At 43.6% G+C, this 17,277-nt stretch overlaps 1 protein-coding gene across 2 annotated transcripts in view; it reads left to right on the forward strand.

The window, feature by feature from the left end:
• Positions 1–17,277, forward strand: part of LOC138971015 (IgGFc-binding protein-like) — a 41,989-nt gene that overhangs the window by 12,103 nt on the left and 12,609 nt on the right. For both annotated transcript variants that reach the window (XM_070343612.1, XM_070343613.1), the window contains exons 6-8: positions 1,405–1,573; positions 10,445–10,630; positions 16,346–16,636. In XM_070343612.1, coding sequence (XP_070199713.1) covers positions 1,405–1,573; positions 10,445–10,630; positions 16,346–16,636 — 646 coding nt within the window. The remainder of the gene's footprint in view (positions 1–1,404; positions 1,574–10,444; positions 10,631–16,345; positions 16,637–17,277) is intronic.

Here is a 17,277-nt window from a genome sequence, read left to right on the forward strand (position 1 = left end):
TGGAATTTTGTTACACAATACATCACGCATTCACATCGGCCAGCAGATCGCAGCCATTTCGGCGCATATCCTACTTTTCACGGCCTATTATTCCAAGTCACACGGGTATTTTGGTGGACATTTTCATCTATGCCTATACAATTTTGCCAGGAAAGACCCTTTTGTCAATCGTGGGATCTTTAACGTGCACACCCCAATGTAGTGTACACGAAGGGACCTCGGTTTTTCGTCTCATCCGAAAGACTTCTAGCACTTGAACCCACCACCTAGGTTAGGAAATGGGGGAGAAAATTGCTAACGCCCTGACCCAGGGTCGAACTCGCAACCTCTCGCTTCTGAGCGCAAGTGCTTATTGCTTGTTGTTGATCCTAAACATGCTTATTATACATTATATCCATACATTGTTGAATAAAACACTGTTTAACCCAATTGATTGGATTAAACAATATGTTATCAAATTACATGACATGAACCAATGGAAAATAAGCAGCCAGGACAGAAACTCAAGCAAAAGCTTATTTTACGCGACCAAAACAATACCAAATTACACAAATCTTCATGATGGTGGACATGACAATATAAACAAGTCGCGTGAAGCGATATAACAACATTTCGTCAAGATCAATCTGTTTGCGAAAAATCGATTTTAATGAAAACTTTAATGAGCAAACACATAAATTAATTTTTAAGCCTCCAAGCTGAAATGCGATACCAAAGTCCGGGCTTCGTCGAAGATTACTTGACCAAAATTACAACCAATTTGGTTGAAAAATGAGAGAGTGACAGTGCCGCCTCAACTTTTACCAAAACCCGGATATGACGTCATCAAAGACATTTATAAAAAACCCAAAAAACATCTGGGGATATCTTACCCAGGAACTCTCATGTAAAGTTTCACGAAGATCGGTCCAGTAGTTTCTCTGTATCGCCCTATACACACACACATACACAGTCACGCACACACCCACAACCATAACAATAATTCTCTGTTTTTAAGGTTTTCTCTAGCACACCACTGCCAGCATTGTGTGTGTGTGTGTGTGCGTGCATGCGTGCGTGCGTGCGTGTGTGCGTGTGTGTGTGTGTGTGTGTGTGTGTGTGTGTGTGTGTGCGTGCATGCGTGCGTGCGTGCGTGTGTGCGTGTGTGTGTGTGTGTGTGTGTGTGAAAACGGAATCCCCCGGGGATGGTGAAACATTTTCAACTTATTAACATGATCTATTTTCAAAGTTTTGTCTGGTATGATATATCTCTAAACTCTTTTCCCGACGAAAGAAACCCTTTTCTCTCCAGCAGTGGCAAAACATTGCATCTAATGTGCATTCTTTATTACAAAGGCTTTCTCTTTTACAATAATATTATTTCCGAATTTTCTTCACCGATTAAAAAGAAGAATCTTCTCCCAGCCGAGGCAAAACACTCCAACTGACGTTGAACAAGTTCGAAACGTTCCACGCCCTAGGAGGAGGGGGGAAGAAGAGAGACTTCACAGGCACTCACATTACGTCTACCAAGCCTGTCAGTGTCATAAGCGGCAACAGGAAGGCTGCAGTGGGTACCAAAGAAGGATTAAAGGTCAGTGCAAAAAAAAAAAATAAAAATAAATAAAGCGCCAAGTTTTACAACAGGATTTTATAAACTGTTCTTTTTACATTTAGTCAAGTTTTGACTAAATGTTTTAACATAGAGGGGGAATCGAGACGAGGGTCGTGGTGTATGTGTGTGTGTGTGTGTGTGTGTGTGTGTGTGTGTGTGTGTGTGTGTGTGTGTGTGTGTCTGTGCGTGTGTGTGTGTAGAGCGATTCAGACTAAACTACTGGACCGATCTTTATAAAATTTGACATGAGAGTTCCTGGGAATGATGTCCCCGGAAGTTTTTTTTCTTTTTTTCGATCAATACCTTTGATGACGTCATATCCGGCTTTTTGTGAAAGTTGAGGCGGCACTGTCATACCCTCATTTTTCAAGCAAATTGATTGAAATTTTGGCAAAGCAATCTTTGACAAAGGCCGGACTTTGGTATTGCATTTCAGCTTGGTGGCTTAAAAACAAATGAATGAGTTTGGTCATTAAAAATCAGAAACTTGTAATTAAAATTATTGTTTTATTAAACGATCCAAAAACAATTTCATCTTATTATTCGTCATTTTCTGATTCCAAAAACATATACATATATTATATTCGGATCGCAAACTGTTACACGACACTTGAGATTGCCACAAGTTCTCAAACGTCGTATAGTTGTGTTCTTTTATTCTACGTCGCCCGTCTTCGCAGCAACAGAAAACAACTCGTCAAATTGAGTTCGAGGATTTATTCAGCATTCAATACATACAACTGCACAACGTAGCAGAACTCAAATAGAAGCTTCTTTTAACATTCAAATCGCGCTGGTATATATAGTAAATACTCAATCTCGAGAATATTCCAGACCGAACACGATACAACTACATTATACGAGCCGTGCATAGACTAAACTAGCGACATTCTCTCTGTGACGCACATCAAAAGCGCCGACGCACTTAATCCGAACGAACGCCACGAACTCACACTACAAACAGCGTGATAAACAACTTGTTTTGACAGGACTAGAAAGTTCACCTGCATTCTCGTCCAAGCATAAATATTGTGTTTACAAAATATAATATCGGTACTTTCCTACAAAGTACAAATAAGTCAACTACATGCAACACACAAAACTGAACCAAAGCTCAGCAACGGTAGCGTTTCCTAACATTACCCCCAACACCAGAAGAAATTTACCTAATTTCTTTCAATCATTGAAACGCTACTTGTACACATATTATGTATACATAACAGATGGAAATCCAGGTATGTACATTAGTCTGTTGGAGAATGAACACAGTTTCACTCACATACTCGGCTGAGAAAATCTGCTCCAACATTGTCTGAACCTTTGATCGATTCCACTCGCATATCAAAGTTCTGCAAGTACATCACCCACCTCATGATACGATTATTCACAAACTTCGCAGAGTTCAGGTAGGTGAGGGGTTTGTGATCAGTCTGAAGCACGAATTTCACCCCTTGGAGGTAGAGTTCAAATTTCTTGATTCCCCACACGATGGCTAAACACTCTTTCTCCATGGTCGAGTAGTTCTTCTCGGCTCCTGACAGCTTCTTGCTGGCATAGCTGACCGGAAACGGTTTACCTCCATGCTCTTGCATCAGCATGGCGCCGATCCCTTCGTCCGATGCGTCTGTACGCAAGATGAACTCTTTGGCAGTATCAGGAAGGCGTAGCACCGGGTCTCGTGACATCAGGTCGCGCACGGTCTGGTATGCCTTCTCCTGAGCTGGTCCCCAGAGTATTCGGTTGGGGCATCCTTTTCGGGTCATGTCCGACAAAGGCGCCGTTATGGCAGCGAAGTTTGGAATGAACTCTCTGTAGTACCCAGCCAATCCAAGGAAGGATCGCACCTGCTTCTTGGTTTCAGGACGTGGCGCATTGAGGATCTTGGTGACGTTTTCCAACAAAAGCCCCTTTTGACCTTCCTTCAGTGAATGACCTATGAAGTCAACGTTGTCGGTCCCCAAAATGCACTTGCTGGGTCTCACGGTCAGATTGGCTTTTGTCAGGCGGGAAAACAGTTCCCTCAAAGTCTCCAGATGCTCTGCGAAGGTCTCCGTGTGGACTAGCAGATCATCCCAGTAGTACACAACATTCTTCATTCCTTTGAGCATTTTTCGCATTCCCCTCTTCAGGGTAGCACCACTGTTCACCATGCCAAAAGGCATCCGCAGGCACTCATACGTTCCGTCTGGAGTTGCAAAGGCGGTCTTTGGTATGTCCTCTTCGCGCACAGGAATCTGCCAATATCCCTTGCTGAGATCGATCTTTGAGAAGATCTTACTGCCGGTTAACTGTCGGAATAGATCAGTTGCCGTCGGCATTGGTTCAGGGTCAAACACGGTGATCTTATTCACTTTCCTGAAGTCAATGCATACCCTGTTTGTGCCGTCCTTCTTCTTGACCACAACAACGGGAGATGAGTAAGGGGATGATGACTCACGGATGACCCCCATCTTCAACATGTTGTCGATGTCCTTCTTCAAGGATTCCCGAGCCTGAAACGGGATAGGGTATGGTTTTGACCGAACAGGAACGTCAGATGTGAGGTGGACTTCATGTTCGACCAAGGACGTAGAGCCTGGAACATCAGAGAACCTATGGGTGAAGTCGCCCATAAAATCATGCAGCTCCTTCTGCTGATCTTCTGTCAGGTCAGGTCCTAGCTTGACGTCATCCACTCCCTCTTTCTTGTGGAGGTCTCCCAACTCCAGTAGTTCCTCACCGTCGAACTCGTCTTGTTCGGCTGGTTCTTCCGCACTTGCTGCGACCTGTACTGCTTCCGGAGGTCTCTCCACATACAGTTTCAGGAGGTTAGCGTGGTAGATCTTGGACTTCTTGCCGACATTCACCTTGTAGTCGTTGATCCCTACCACGGCCTCAACCTCGTATGGGCCTTTCCACTGCATCAGTAGTTTGTTGTGATCAGTGGGGAGCAGTATCAGCACTTTGTTACCTGGTGTAAACTTCCTGTTTACGGCTTTGCGGTCGTAGTAGTGCTTTCCGCTATCCTGAGACTTTCTCAAGTTTTCTCTCGCAATCTCGAGAGTCTCCTCCAGTTTCTCTCGCAACTCGAACACGTACTGGTAACTGTTCTTCACTTCAGGTGTGTCCACATCTTTCGTCCACAATTCCTTTAGTATCTGCATCGGGCCTCTCACGGTCCGCCCGTACATCAGCTCGAACGGGGAGAATCCAGTGGACTCTTGTGGCACCTCCCTGTATGCAAATAGCAAGGCATTGATGTAGCGATGCCACTGCCTTGGCTGCTCACTGCATAGTTTCTTCAGCGTGGACTTCAGCGTCGCATTGAATTTTTCGACCAGCCCATTGCACATCGGGTGATAGGGTGTCGTAGTCAAGTGACGAATGCTCAGCAGCCTGTTGACCTCTTCCATGCATTCAGAGACAAACTGTGTCCCCAGGTCTGTGAGGATCTCTTCAGGAACCCCAATTCTGCTGAAAATGTCCACAAGTGCCTCGGCAACAGTCTCGGTGTCAATTTTCTTCAGAGGCACGGCTTCTGGGTACCTGGTTGCATAGTCTACCAGGGTCAGTACCCAACGATGACCCGCTTCACTTGGCGGTTTGATCTCGCCGATGAGGTCAATGGCCACCCTCTTGAAAGGTCGGTCGATCAAAGGCATCTTCTGCAATGGCACCTTCGGGACCCTTCCTCGAGGTATGGTTTTCTGGCAAATATCGCACGATCGGCAGAATCGAGTCACATCTGCATGCAGTCCTGGCCAGTAAAACACAGCCTGGATTCTGTCTGATGTCTTCTTGACACCCAGGTGACCTCCCATAATAGAGTCGTGGGCCACCTCCATCACCTGGCGCCTAAGTGGTTGAGGCACCAGAACTTCACGTAATGGCTTCCCACCGTTGACTCTCGGGTGCTGGAACACTCTGTACAGGATCTTGGCCTTTACTTCAAAGTGCACAGTGCCTTCGCCCTTAGTCATCTCCTTGACAGGACGACTCCTGTACTTTGTTAAAGTCGAATCAGCTTCCTGTAGCTGAATCAGCCGATTCCTGTCCACGACAGCAGTTGCAGAACTGTTGGTGACCCTGAGTGGCGTAGTTGTTTTGTCCTTCTTCGCCTGGGCTCTGGTCGTCACAGCGCTTACAACCTGCGGCTGGTCGCGGCGATGCACAGTTGCTCTGTCATCTCGTAACAGTTCGCTGATATCTTCATTCGCGAATGGCAGTGGGTCTTCCTCCTCAGCAGCAGGCTGAGCTGAGCCCATTCTCCATTCGAAATCAGGGTCATCAGGACGTCTCGCACCCCCAATGTTCCCAATTAGTAGATCGTACAAGGGCTTCTTCAGGCAGACGGCCTCAACTTCTCCGGTGAAGTATGGAGTATCGATCTGGATTTTTACCACTGGTGCCTTCACGCATTTGCTGTCAGCCATGAGCGTCCACTTGAAGTCACCAGTGAACTTCTCTGTTGGCACCAGATCCTCTTTGACGATGACCCCATTGCAGCCCGAATCTCTGAGAACAGTCACTTCCTGCTTCTCAACAAATCCCTTCGACACGGGCATGTTCGACACTGACACAGCTGCGCTGGCGACGACAGAGATTGACTTGCCATTGGCGAGTAGAAGCTGGCCATCAGATATACATCCTTCCACGTCCGATGGTGTAGCCACTTGCTCGGCAGCCCTTGGAAGTATGACGCTGCTCGCACATACTTGTTGGTTCGAGCCACTCGTTTGCCTCTTGTTGTCGTAATATCTCCGTCGATGTTCTTGCGCTTTGTCATTGACATGTCCGTTATTTTTCTTTTGGGGACAGTTGGCGACTCGGTGGCCCTTGGCATTGCAAAGGAAACACGTTATGTTCTGCCCTTCATTGGATGATGGTGCGGACTCAGTTTGTCCCTTGGCAGGTTGGTTTCCCTGGTTCCCGCTCTTCTGGAAAGGTTTCGATGACTTTGACGTCCCCAGAGTCCTTCCATGAGCAATGAGATAACGCTCAGCAGCATCAGTAATGTCCTTCAAACCCCGCAGTTTTTGCTCTTCCAAGCGGGTCGCCAGGTCCTTCGGGCAGGCATTAAGGAACTGCTCCTTCACGATCAAGTCCCGCAGACTCTCGTATGACTGCTCTTCACCTGATAACTCCACCCACTTCTGCAGGTATGACGACAGGCGCTCCACAAACTGGCGCGGTGTCTCTCCAGACAATGGCTGGCATTCGCGGAAGCGTTGACGGTAGCCCCTTTCAGTGAAGTTGTAGCAACGCAACAGAGCTTCCTTCAGCACATCATAGTCTCTGGCGTCATCATTTGAGAGTCTAGTGTAGACCTCAAGTGCTGCCCCAGTCAAATGTGCGCTGAGTTGAATCGCCCAGTCGTCGCGCTGCCATCTAGCACTCTCAGCGAACCTCTCGAATCTTGCAAGGTAGCAGTCGATCTGGTCCTTCCCGTCAGCGAATGCTGGAAGTTTCGGTGCCCTGTGTAACATTTGCTGCTGGTTATCTCTTTGGCGTGGTGCCTCGTGCTCGTTTTGAACACGCACCATTTCTGTTTGAAGCTCTAAGCGTTTCGTCTCCATTTCTATCTGGAGCTCTAAGCGTTTCAGCTCAATTTGCCTTTCTTCACGCTGTGCTTCTCTTTCTCTTTCTTTTTCTTCACGCTGCGCTTGTCTTTCTTCACGCTGCGCTTGTCTTTCTTCACGCTGCGCCAGCAGTCGTGTCTGGGACTCGACGAACTCCGTCAACTGCTTGCCTTTTAGTCCCAGTTCAACTCCTTTTTCCCAGAACTCAGCCATTCTGGTCTTTTCCGGTGCGTTCGTCTGTATTCTTTTACAGCCCCGAACGTAGACGAATGTAGTCTTCTAAAAGAACACAGTCTCTACTGCACCTCCGATGCTTCTCTCGTCGCTGTTCACCTTCGTAGACGCAGGCTGCCACCCTCCTCGTCTAACGTGACGGCGCACTCTGCTCACGATACGTACACGACGTACCTCAGTCGTATTTCGTAGTATTAATGCACTAGCTCCGCGACGAAGTCCGTCTCGTCCAAACGGCAGCTAACCTCTGTAATCCCGATACACTCCGGCGTCGCTCACCGTACCGAGCTGCGGCGATTACCAAACTCTTCACCAGTCACACCGAATCCACGGTTCCGTAGTCTCAATACTGATCCCTCAGGATACACCCGATTGATGGCTACCTCCTGTGACTGTCTTGACGCTGGTCCTTGTTACTGGAAAACCCTTGGCGTTAAACGTAGATCCTTGGCTTGGCCCCCAATTGTTACACGACACTTGAGATTGCCACAAGTTCTCAAACGTCGTATAGTTGTGTTCTTTTATTCTACGTCGCCCGTCTTCGCAGCAACAGAAAACAACTCGTCAAATTGAGTTCGAGGATTTATTCAGCATTCAATACATACAACTGCACAACGTAGCAGAACTCAAATAGAAGCTTCTTTTAACATTCAAATCGCGCTGGTATATATAGTAAATACTCAATCTCGAGAATATTCCAGACCGAACACGATACAACTACATTATACGAGCCGTGCATAGACTAAACTAGCGACATTCTCTCTGTGACGCACATCAAAAGCGCCGACGCACTTAATCCGAACGAACGCCACGAACTCACACTACAAACAGCGTGATAAACAACTTGTTTTGACAGGACTAGAAAGTTCACCTGCATTCTCGTCCAAGCATAAATATTGTGTTTACAAAATATAATATCGGTACTTTCCTACAAAGTACAAATAAGTCAACTACATGCAACACACAAAACTGAACCAAAGCTCAGCAACGGTAGCGTTTCCTAACACAAACAAGCTCTGAAAATTAAAAATATGAAAATTATGATTAAAATTAATTTTCCGAAATCGATTTAAAAACAATTTCATCTTATTCCTTGTCGGTCCCTGATTCCAAAAACATATAGATATGATATGTTTGGATTAAAAACAAACTCAGTAAGCTAAAAAGAATAGACATACAGAAAAGCGTGTTATCCTGCTCAGCGCGACCACTACCGCACTATTCTGCATGGCTTGTCGATTTCACTGCCTTTGCCACGAGCGGTGGACTGACGAAACTACGAGTATGTGGTCTTGGTGAAAAAAGCAGTGCGTTCAGTTTCATTCTGTGAGTTCGACAGCTTGACTAAATGTTGTTATTTCGCCTTACGCGACTTGTTTCTTCTTTCTTCTTCTTCTTCTTGTTCTGCGTTCACGGGCTGAAACTCCCACGGATTTTTTGTTTTTGTTTTTTGCACGAGTGTTTGTTTTACGTGCCTGACCTTTTGACCCCGCCATTTAGGCAGCCATATGCCGCTTTCTTCTTCTTCTTCTTCTTCGTTCATGGGCTGAAACTCCCACGTTCACTCATGTTTTTGCACGAGTGAATTTTTACGTGTATTACCGTGATTACCCCTAATATAGAGTTCTGTCGACTGTCGTGTATTCCTTCTGCAACAGACACGTGGAACACATTGCAATAAAATAGCATTATACACTCTTAACTAGAAGTGTTCCAATGGGAAAACACTTTTTGTAACCACTTTTGAACACTGTGTGAGATACGTACTATATAATTCTACTTGCAAAAGTAGCACACATTGTGCACGCTATTTAGTGTTTACAATGACTGTCTTCTCCTTTTGATAGTAGAATTCTATAATTATCATGTCACACAGTGTTCACAACTCGTTACAAAAAGTGTGTTCACATTAATTGGAACACTTCTACTATAGTTTAGAGTCTATCGACTGTCCGTTATTCCATCTACAACAGACATGTAGAACGCATTGAAAGAATAAAGCATTATATCGACTGTCCGTTATTCCACCTACAACAGAAATGTGGAACGCATTGAAAGACTATTGCATTATATCGACTGTCCGTTATTCCATCTAGTTGAACAACAGAAAATGTGAACATATTGCTAAAAAGTTCTGAAGAAAATGATTCATTAAGTAATTAAAACGTTTTCTTGACAGGGATGATGTTGTTCCTCCGGCACACTTTTATGCGGCAACAGTGTGGATACAGATACCAATGTTTTTTTGATTGCCCAATGTATTTGCTAGAACGCCATGACACTACAAATATCAATAAACTTCGGAGTCATTTTATACTATTATTTCCACGTTAGTGGACGGCGACAGAAATTCGAGTCTCTCTGATAATATAAATGTATTTAAAACCGTTCATGAATTTATTAGACGCACCGGCTTTTTTGGACGAAATTGGACAGACACAGACCCGTACCCCCACCCGTTTTCTTCCTCCCTCTATCTCTCCCTCTCTCTCTCTTGCTCCCTCTCTCTCTCTCTCTCTCTCTCTCTCTCTGTGTTGCTCCCTCTCTCTTTCTGTCTTCACCAATTCTCTCTCTCTCTCCACAAACTCTCTCTCTCTCTCTCTCTCTCTCTCTCTCTCTCTCTCTCTCTCTCTCTCTCTCTCTCTCTCTCTCTCTAGTATTATATGTGTACCTCCTTGTGCGTCTGCGTGTGAGTGCGCAAATGTGATTGCGTAATTAATGTTCCATTCTGTAATTGCTTTATTGATGTTCCATTCATGTATTTTCTACTACTTTTCTCATTTATTATTACTGTATGCTTGATGTTTCTATGATTCTAGTCGGGCGCACGCGTGAATATGTGTTTGTGTGAATGTAAAGGGCACATTGTAAGATTAAGCCTATGGCCTAAAATGTCTACCCTTTATGTGAATAAAATGTTCTAAGTCTAAGTCTAAGTCTAAGTCTAAGTCTCTCTCTCTCTCTCTCTCTCTTTGAAGATACATACCACTATAAGCTTTAGGCTTGTTGTTGTATCAACACCTGTGAATTAAAGTACACCTGATGAATATATGCACAGCCAAGCGCGGATCACCTGACGGAGATGCTGACACCGGTGAACACGTGGGGCAAGACCTTCATCACCACCTCCACCCCGGACAGGTCTGTGGGCGACATCTTCCGGATCGTGGCGTCTGAGAATGACACTGTGGTCTCCCTGTATGACAGCACGGAACTCCTCATCGCCCGGGCTGGACAGTTTCTAGTGAGTGAAATGCCTACAAGAAAATGAACAAACAAAAAACAAAAAACAAAAACAAACAAAAAGAAACAAACAAACAAATAAGCGAGCAAACAAGCAAGCAAGCAAGCAAGCAAGATAACAAATAAATAATCAAACAAACAAACATACAAACAGAAAACAAGCAAACAAACAAACAAACAAACAAGCCAGCAAGCAAGAAAGCAAGCAAACAAACAATCAAGCAAACGATACAACGGTACCTTCCTTCTCGTGTTAGCGATCGAGGAAACCACCACAGATGTTTTCAGCTTTCGTTTCTATTCAAACGACTTGGCTGGTAAGCTAAAGTAAATACGTGTATACACAAATGACAGAAGGGCAATAAAGGCAAAGAGGCGATACTCGAGTGTGTCAGCAAGTGGTGAATGACATCACTTTTCTTTTCGTGAATGCGAAGCGATAGTTTTGACTTCGACACATTTGATTCTTCGTTTTAAAAGGACATATTAAGATCATTGCTAAATGTTGACGGAGCGAAACGAGAGAGAGAGAGAGAGAGAGAGAGAGAGAGAGAGAGAGAGAGAGAGAGAGAGAGAGAGAGAGAGAGAGACAGACAGACAGACAGACAGACAGACAGACAGACAGACAGAGAAAGAGGGAGAGAAAGAGGGAAAGAGAGAGAGAGAGAGAAGTCTGAAATCTGAAGTCTGAATGTTTTAATGAGTAGGCCTTGGGCCCTTTTCATGGAGATGAGCACATCTCAAGCACCAGCATACAAATGCACATGGTAAACAAAAACAAGAACATCCTACTCATAATATATAATCCTATTCCAATAATTCAGTGTGCTTTTCACACACTTGCGCGTACATGGGTGTTTGTGTGTGCGTGTGGTCATATGAATGGTGTGTGTCTGTGAGTGTATGTTTACGAGCGCGTGTATGCTTTGTGAGGGAGTATCGCCCTGTTTCGTTTACGGATTACGGATTACGAATGGAAAGCGCCTTCATGACAAATGTAGAAAAACGTAGCAATAGCGGCTTACTAGTGTTTGAAAACAGCATGGTTAATCTAAACAATGATGGGATTCTAGTGTATTTTCGTGGAATATAATATTCTCTTAACTCAGCATATTTAGGGCATACTAAAACAAAGTGGACTTCATCTTCAACACTGCCACAACAAAATGGACAAGATAAATCAACGGAGGTTGCATTTAAATTAAAGCGAAATCGATGCACTTTCAGAGGGGATACTCCCAATCTAAGTCTAATCAGAAGATTTCTAGCTTTAATATGTTTCAAATCACTTAAATAGTTGGATAATGTTAGGGTTGATTTGAAGGTTCTGTACAGAGAGAAACGTTCACTTCCTTGTACATTTTCAAGCCAGGTTTGCTTACAGGATGAAATAAGTGTTTCTTTAAATGCTGTTAGGCGGCCGGACTAGGCTAAGAGGAGGGGGGGGGGGGGTGCCAGTGGTGGTCCAGGGGGATGTTCCCCCTAGCGGGGTCAAGGTGCAGAGCCCCTTGTGGGGGTCAGGGGGCGAAGCCCCCTGAAGCTTATGGGTAGGTCATATTCTGAGATAGGAAAATGGTCGCTCCTTGCATGAAACGGCAAAAATAAACAATAATAAATTTGTTTTTAAATAAGTGAGGTACACCGGCCCCCGTAGCGCAGTGGTTAGCGCATCGGGCTGTGGGCCAGGAGGTCGTGGGTTCGAATCCCATCAGGGTCATGTGGGTTTTTCGGGCTACGGTCGGCTCCTACCCAGAGTGGAAGTGCTATGGTTCCTATGGGAAGGCTGGAATCACACAGCCGAGTGTCATTCACTTAACGAATGTCAAGTCAAGTCAAAGTCAAGTTTTATTCCGATAAAACCCCGTGAGGGTACATGGAAAATTAAAAAACACAATAAAAGCACATTTCATTCAACACCAAATAAAAGGAACTAAAACAAAAAGAAATCAGACTATGTACAGAAAAGGGAGTTGAGGGGTGAGGGAGAGCAAAAACAATACAAGAAACAATTCAACAATAATAATAATAATAATAATAATAATAATAATAATAATAATAATAATAATAATAAAACACACAAAGTAATTACATACATTTCTTTACTATGGGAAATGGGGGGAAGGGGGAGGGGGGGTGATGGGTGAGTTAACATAAGGACAAAGATACTATTACAAACAACACAAAACAGATAACGGAGTATAAAGCTAAAAGAGAATTAAATTTTACTCGCTTCTCAAACAGTCCATGACAAGTGTCATGAACTTTGCGAGTTTTAGCAATAAACTCTTTTTTGTAGTGGAAAAAAGCTCTCTGAATTTAACTGAATTGGGGCGGGCATAATAATAGCACCGTAACAACTGTTTTCTATAATTGGTAAAAAAAGGACATACAAAAATATAATGGAACTCGTCCCCAAGGTCACCTGATGAACATTTGTGACAGATTCTGTCTTGTCTGGGAATACTAAGAGTCCTACCTTTTTGTATAGGCAATTTATGATTCAGTGTTCTAAATTTTAAAACAGCGTTTGCTAAATTAACCGGCAGGATGGACAAGTACTTTTCAAACTCAAAATTCTCTTTATACATTCTATAATTATAATAAAACTCATTGTTATTTATTTCTGAATGCCAGGTTTGGACAAATTGGTCTTGTAGCCTATTTTTCATCAGTGCTTTGAAAGTATTAAAATAACCACCATCCGTTACATTATCGATAGTTTGATTGTGCCAAAAATCACTAAAGCCTAACTCATTTAGAACACCATGGACAGAAAGCAAAAATTTTGACTTGTATACACCAGATTCATACATTTTAAACAAAAAACGATATGTCACACAAGAAAGTTTGTCAGAACCATTTGAAAATGCAAGTTTGTACCAAAAATTCAACATACGACATTTCGCTTGAATACTTACAGGGAACTGACCTAATTCACCCAAAACCATGTTTGTTGGTGTTGATTTGCCAACTTTCAAAATCATCTTAAAAAATCGTATCTGTAATTTGTTAGCTAGATCAGACATGTAAGGGCACCATACTTCAGAACCGTAAAGTAAAATAGGGACCACAGTTTTTTCAAAGAGGTCAATTTGGACATCAAGAGGCAAAAACAGTTTTCTAGTTTTACGTAATAAAGCAAACATGGCCTTGGAGGCACGGTCATACAAATTCTTCTGTGCAACAGTAAATTTACCATTGTAGCTAAATTTAATACCCAGGTATTGAAAATCATATACAATATCAAGTTTCCGACCATTGAATGTAAATGTCGGAACTTTTCTTACTTTCCCTCTTGAGAAAATCATTACTTTTGTTTTAGTTACATTCAATTTCAAAAACCAATCTTTACAATATCTGTCCATAATATCTAGAGCAATCTGCAAGGATTCTGGCGATTCAGCAAAAATAACCGTATCGTCAGCATACAACAAAATGAACAACCCATACAGAACGTTAATATCACTGTTGTCACAGTTTACATTTTCGGATTCACGTCCTAAGGTATTTAGAGCTGACTCCCGATCAAAATAATTCTTCAGATCGTTTAAATATACGGAAAAAAGCAGGGGAGACAAGTTCTCACCTTGTCTCACACCGGCAGAACAAGAAAAAAAGTCAGACAACTTAGTGTTCCACTGTACACAGGACTTAGCTTTAGAGTACATATCTTGAACAATCGTCAACATCTTACCACGCACACCACAATTTAACAATTTCTGCCACAAAAAAGAGCGGTTAACAAGGTCAAAAGCCTTTTCATAGTCAACAAAAACACAGTACAATCTCTTCTTTTTAGACAGGAAAAAGTCTATTATAGCATTCAGGGTAAAAATATGATCAGTCACACTATGGTCGGAACGAAAACCTGCTTGTTCTTCACCAATACTTGAATAGTGTTATTGGCATCAAAAAAATGAGTAAGGCGGTTGTTTAACAGACAGGTGAAAGCTTTTCCAAAACAGCTCAGGATGGAAATACCTCTATAGTTATTAGGATCATCCTTACTACCCTTATTCTTGAAAAGGGGCTTAATGACACCAATAGTCCAATCTTCGGGTACTTTGCCGGATACAAGGACTAAATTAAAAAACTTAGTAATAACTGACAAGAGATCTGCTGAAACATTCTTCAAAAATTCATTTGTTATAGTGTCTAAGCCACAAGCTTTATTATTTTTTAAGTTTCTGAGAGCAATTTTAACCTCTTCCTCAGTAAACAAGTCATTTAGTAAATATGTATCTATAGAAAAGGTACTTTGATCATTTTGCTGATCTGCAGAATTAGCATCATTGTCATCTGTCTTACCAATGCGACTTTGAGGGTGCTCAGGTTCTGTTTACCTGACCAACACCGCAGGTGCGGCAGTTCTCGAGCCTGGTTGACACCAGGATATATTATGACAGTAAGCGTAGAGTGCTGCCCTGTCACGTAGTCTCAAACCAAATTGGAAATCCATAGCATCATCATTATAATCATCCTCATCTCATTAATCATCCAAAATTATAAATTGTCCTTGCTCTTGTGGCCCTTCATGCCCGGAGCTCTCATGGTGACCTTGGTCTCAGTGTTCCTGTTCCATCCTTCCCTGAATAGTACTTCTGCTGTCAGTCTTCAACGTGTGACGTTCTGGGGGGTCGACGGAGGGACGTGGTGGCGGTCTGCTCTCTGGAGGGGACCCTCACTCAGTCTGGCTCCGCGACTTAGCAGTCAATGTCGTTAGTAGGGGGCATAGTAGGTAGTGGGCTGCGTCCGTTAGCTCGGGACAGACCCACTACTGAACACCGTCGAAGTGACTCGGCAGAAGTGCAGTGTCATCTTCCGAGGGTAGCCTACCGCAACGACCCGACATCCCTCCCTGGAGCGTCTGTAAAATCGACAAGTCTGGCAGCGGAACGATGTGGATGGAGCAGTGAGTGCAGGGACGGGGCGGCGTGAGAGCACACCGGGACAAGGAACAGGTGTAAGGGAAAAAAGAAAAAAAAAAAAAAAGTGAGATACATGTTTAGGCTAGGGGGGGGGGGGGGGGTTGCGCAAACCCCATAACCCCCCCGGTAGTCCGGCCAACGCCCTCTCATCGCTAACACCTTGGTTTTCCCATACTTCATCAAAACCGTACATGTACAGAGTGTAACAGATCGAGGAGGCCCATGTTTTCTTATTTTGTTCATGGAAATATTTCAGCATTTTATACGCCTTGCTCGGAAGGCGATGATGTGGCATCCTCAATAATTATACGTAACCAAAAACGAATGCATTTAACAAAGCTGTTTATAAACAAGGGGTACCTTCCCGTTTCTCCATAGACCATAGCATTTGGTGTTCTCATACTCGTATTCAAAAAAGTTTAAGTGCGAATAAATGAACTCTCTCTATGGGTGTATGATCTGCTTCAACCCCTCAAACTTCGGCGCCATATGACAGCATCGGTTGAATCTGTGCGTCGAAAAGCTTGACAAAAATAGCTGGAGATCTGTCACCCAGTTGCCATAAACATTTTAAACGAGAGAGAGAGAGAGAGAGAGAGAGAGAGAGAGAGAGAGAGAGAGAGAGAGAGAGACAGACAGACAGACAGACAGACAAAGAAAGAGGGAGAGAAAGAGGAAAAGAGAGAGAGACTCAGAGAGACAGAGAGACAGAGAAAGAAAGAAAAAGAGATAGTAAGTTTAACCTTTTGATAGTGAATTTAACCGCCAAAAGCTTGTTGTGGAAACAGGAACTGGATTTACCATCCGGTCAGTACCAAACCATTACGTCAGACAAACCAGTCCTGGTCACCATGTTCGCCAAGACTTACCAAGGCCTAACAGACGGTACGAGATACGGAGACCCTTCCATGTCTCTCATTATCCCCGAGCCCCAGTACGCCGCCGACTACACCTGGTCGTCCGTACAGGATCCTACTGGAGCAGAATTCGACAACAAAGTGTCCGTTATCATTGACAAGGACGAAGTCTCTGGTCTTGTGATGGATAATGACACGAGCATATCTTGGGAGGAAGAAAAGGTGAGTTGTAAAAAAGTTAAAAAAACAAACAACCATCAACAACTCCATCGTGAAATCTTCTCCTTGAAATCTGGACAAGTGGTCACCAAGTCACGTGACAGCTAGTTGAAAGCTGCAGAGCTATAATTATACCGAGCAGCGTCAGTAACTCCGGAAATGGTGCAGATATCAATCAACTTGTGACTCAAGACCAAAAAACTGTGACGTGAACAAGTCACATAACCGAATAGTAATAGGGGAAGGGCTCCTAATATGGACCGGCTCCTAATATGGACCACCTTCTGTTCTGACAAACTAACGGCGCTAGAGCGCTCAAAACAGTTTTATTTGCTGTATTCACCCTCTCTGGATAACTTGCACATGTCAAAACAGTTGCAGAAACAGAAATCTCAAAACCGTTAGGCTTTTTCTCCTTTTTTCACTTTTGGCAGCGTTCACTCAAAGTGTGCCGACTAAAACGGACTCGTTTCTGTCCACAGCCAAAGCTTTTATCACACAAAAATGGCTATATATGACAGCTAAAACCGTATGTTTTGCATTTTAGCAGTGTTGACCTTGAGTTTCCACTGCAAACAAAAAATATTAGCAAAATCTCAAAGTATGTGCGAGTCCCCTAATATGGACCACCTTCAACAAATCGA

The sequence above is a fragment of the Littorina saxatilis genome, linkage group LG7, assembly GCF_037325665.1.
Source record: "Littorina saxatilis isolate snail1 linkage group LG7, US_GU_Lsax_2.0, whole genome shotgun sequence".
In the NCBI taxonomy this organism is placed as follows: Eukaryota; Metazoa; Mollusca; class Gastropoda; order Littorinimorpha; family Littorinidae; genus Littorina; species Littorina saxatilis.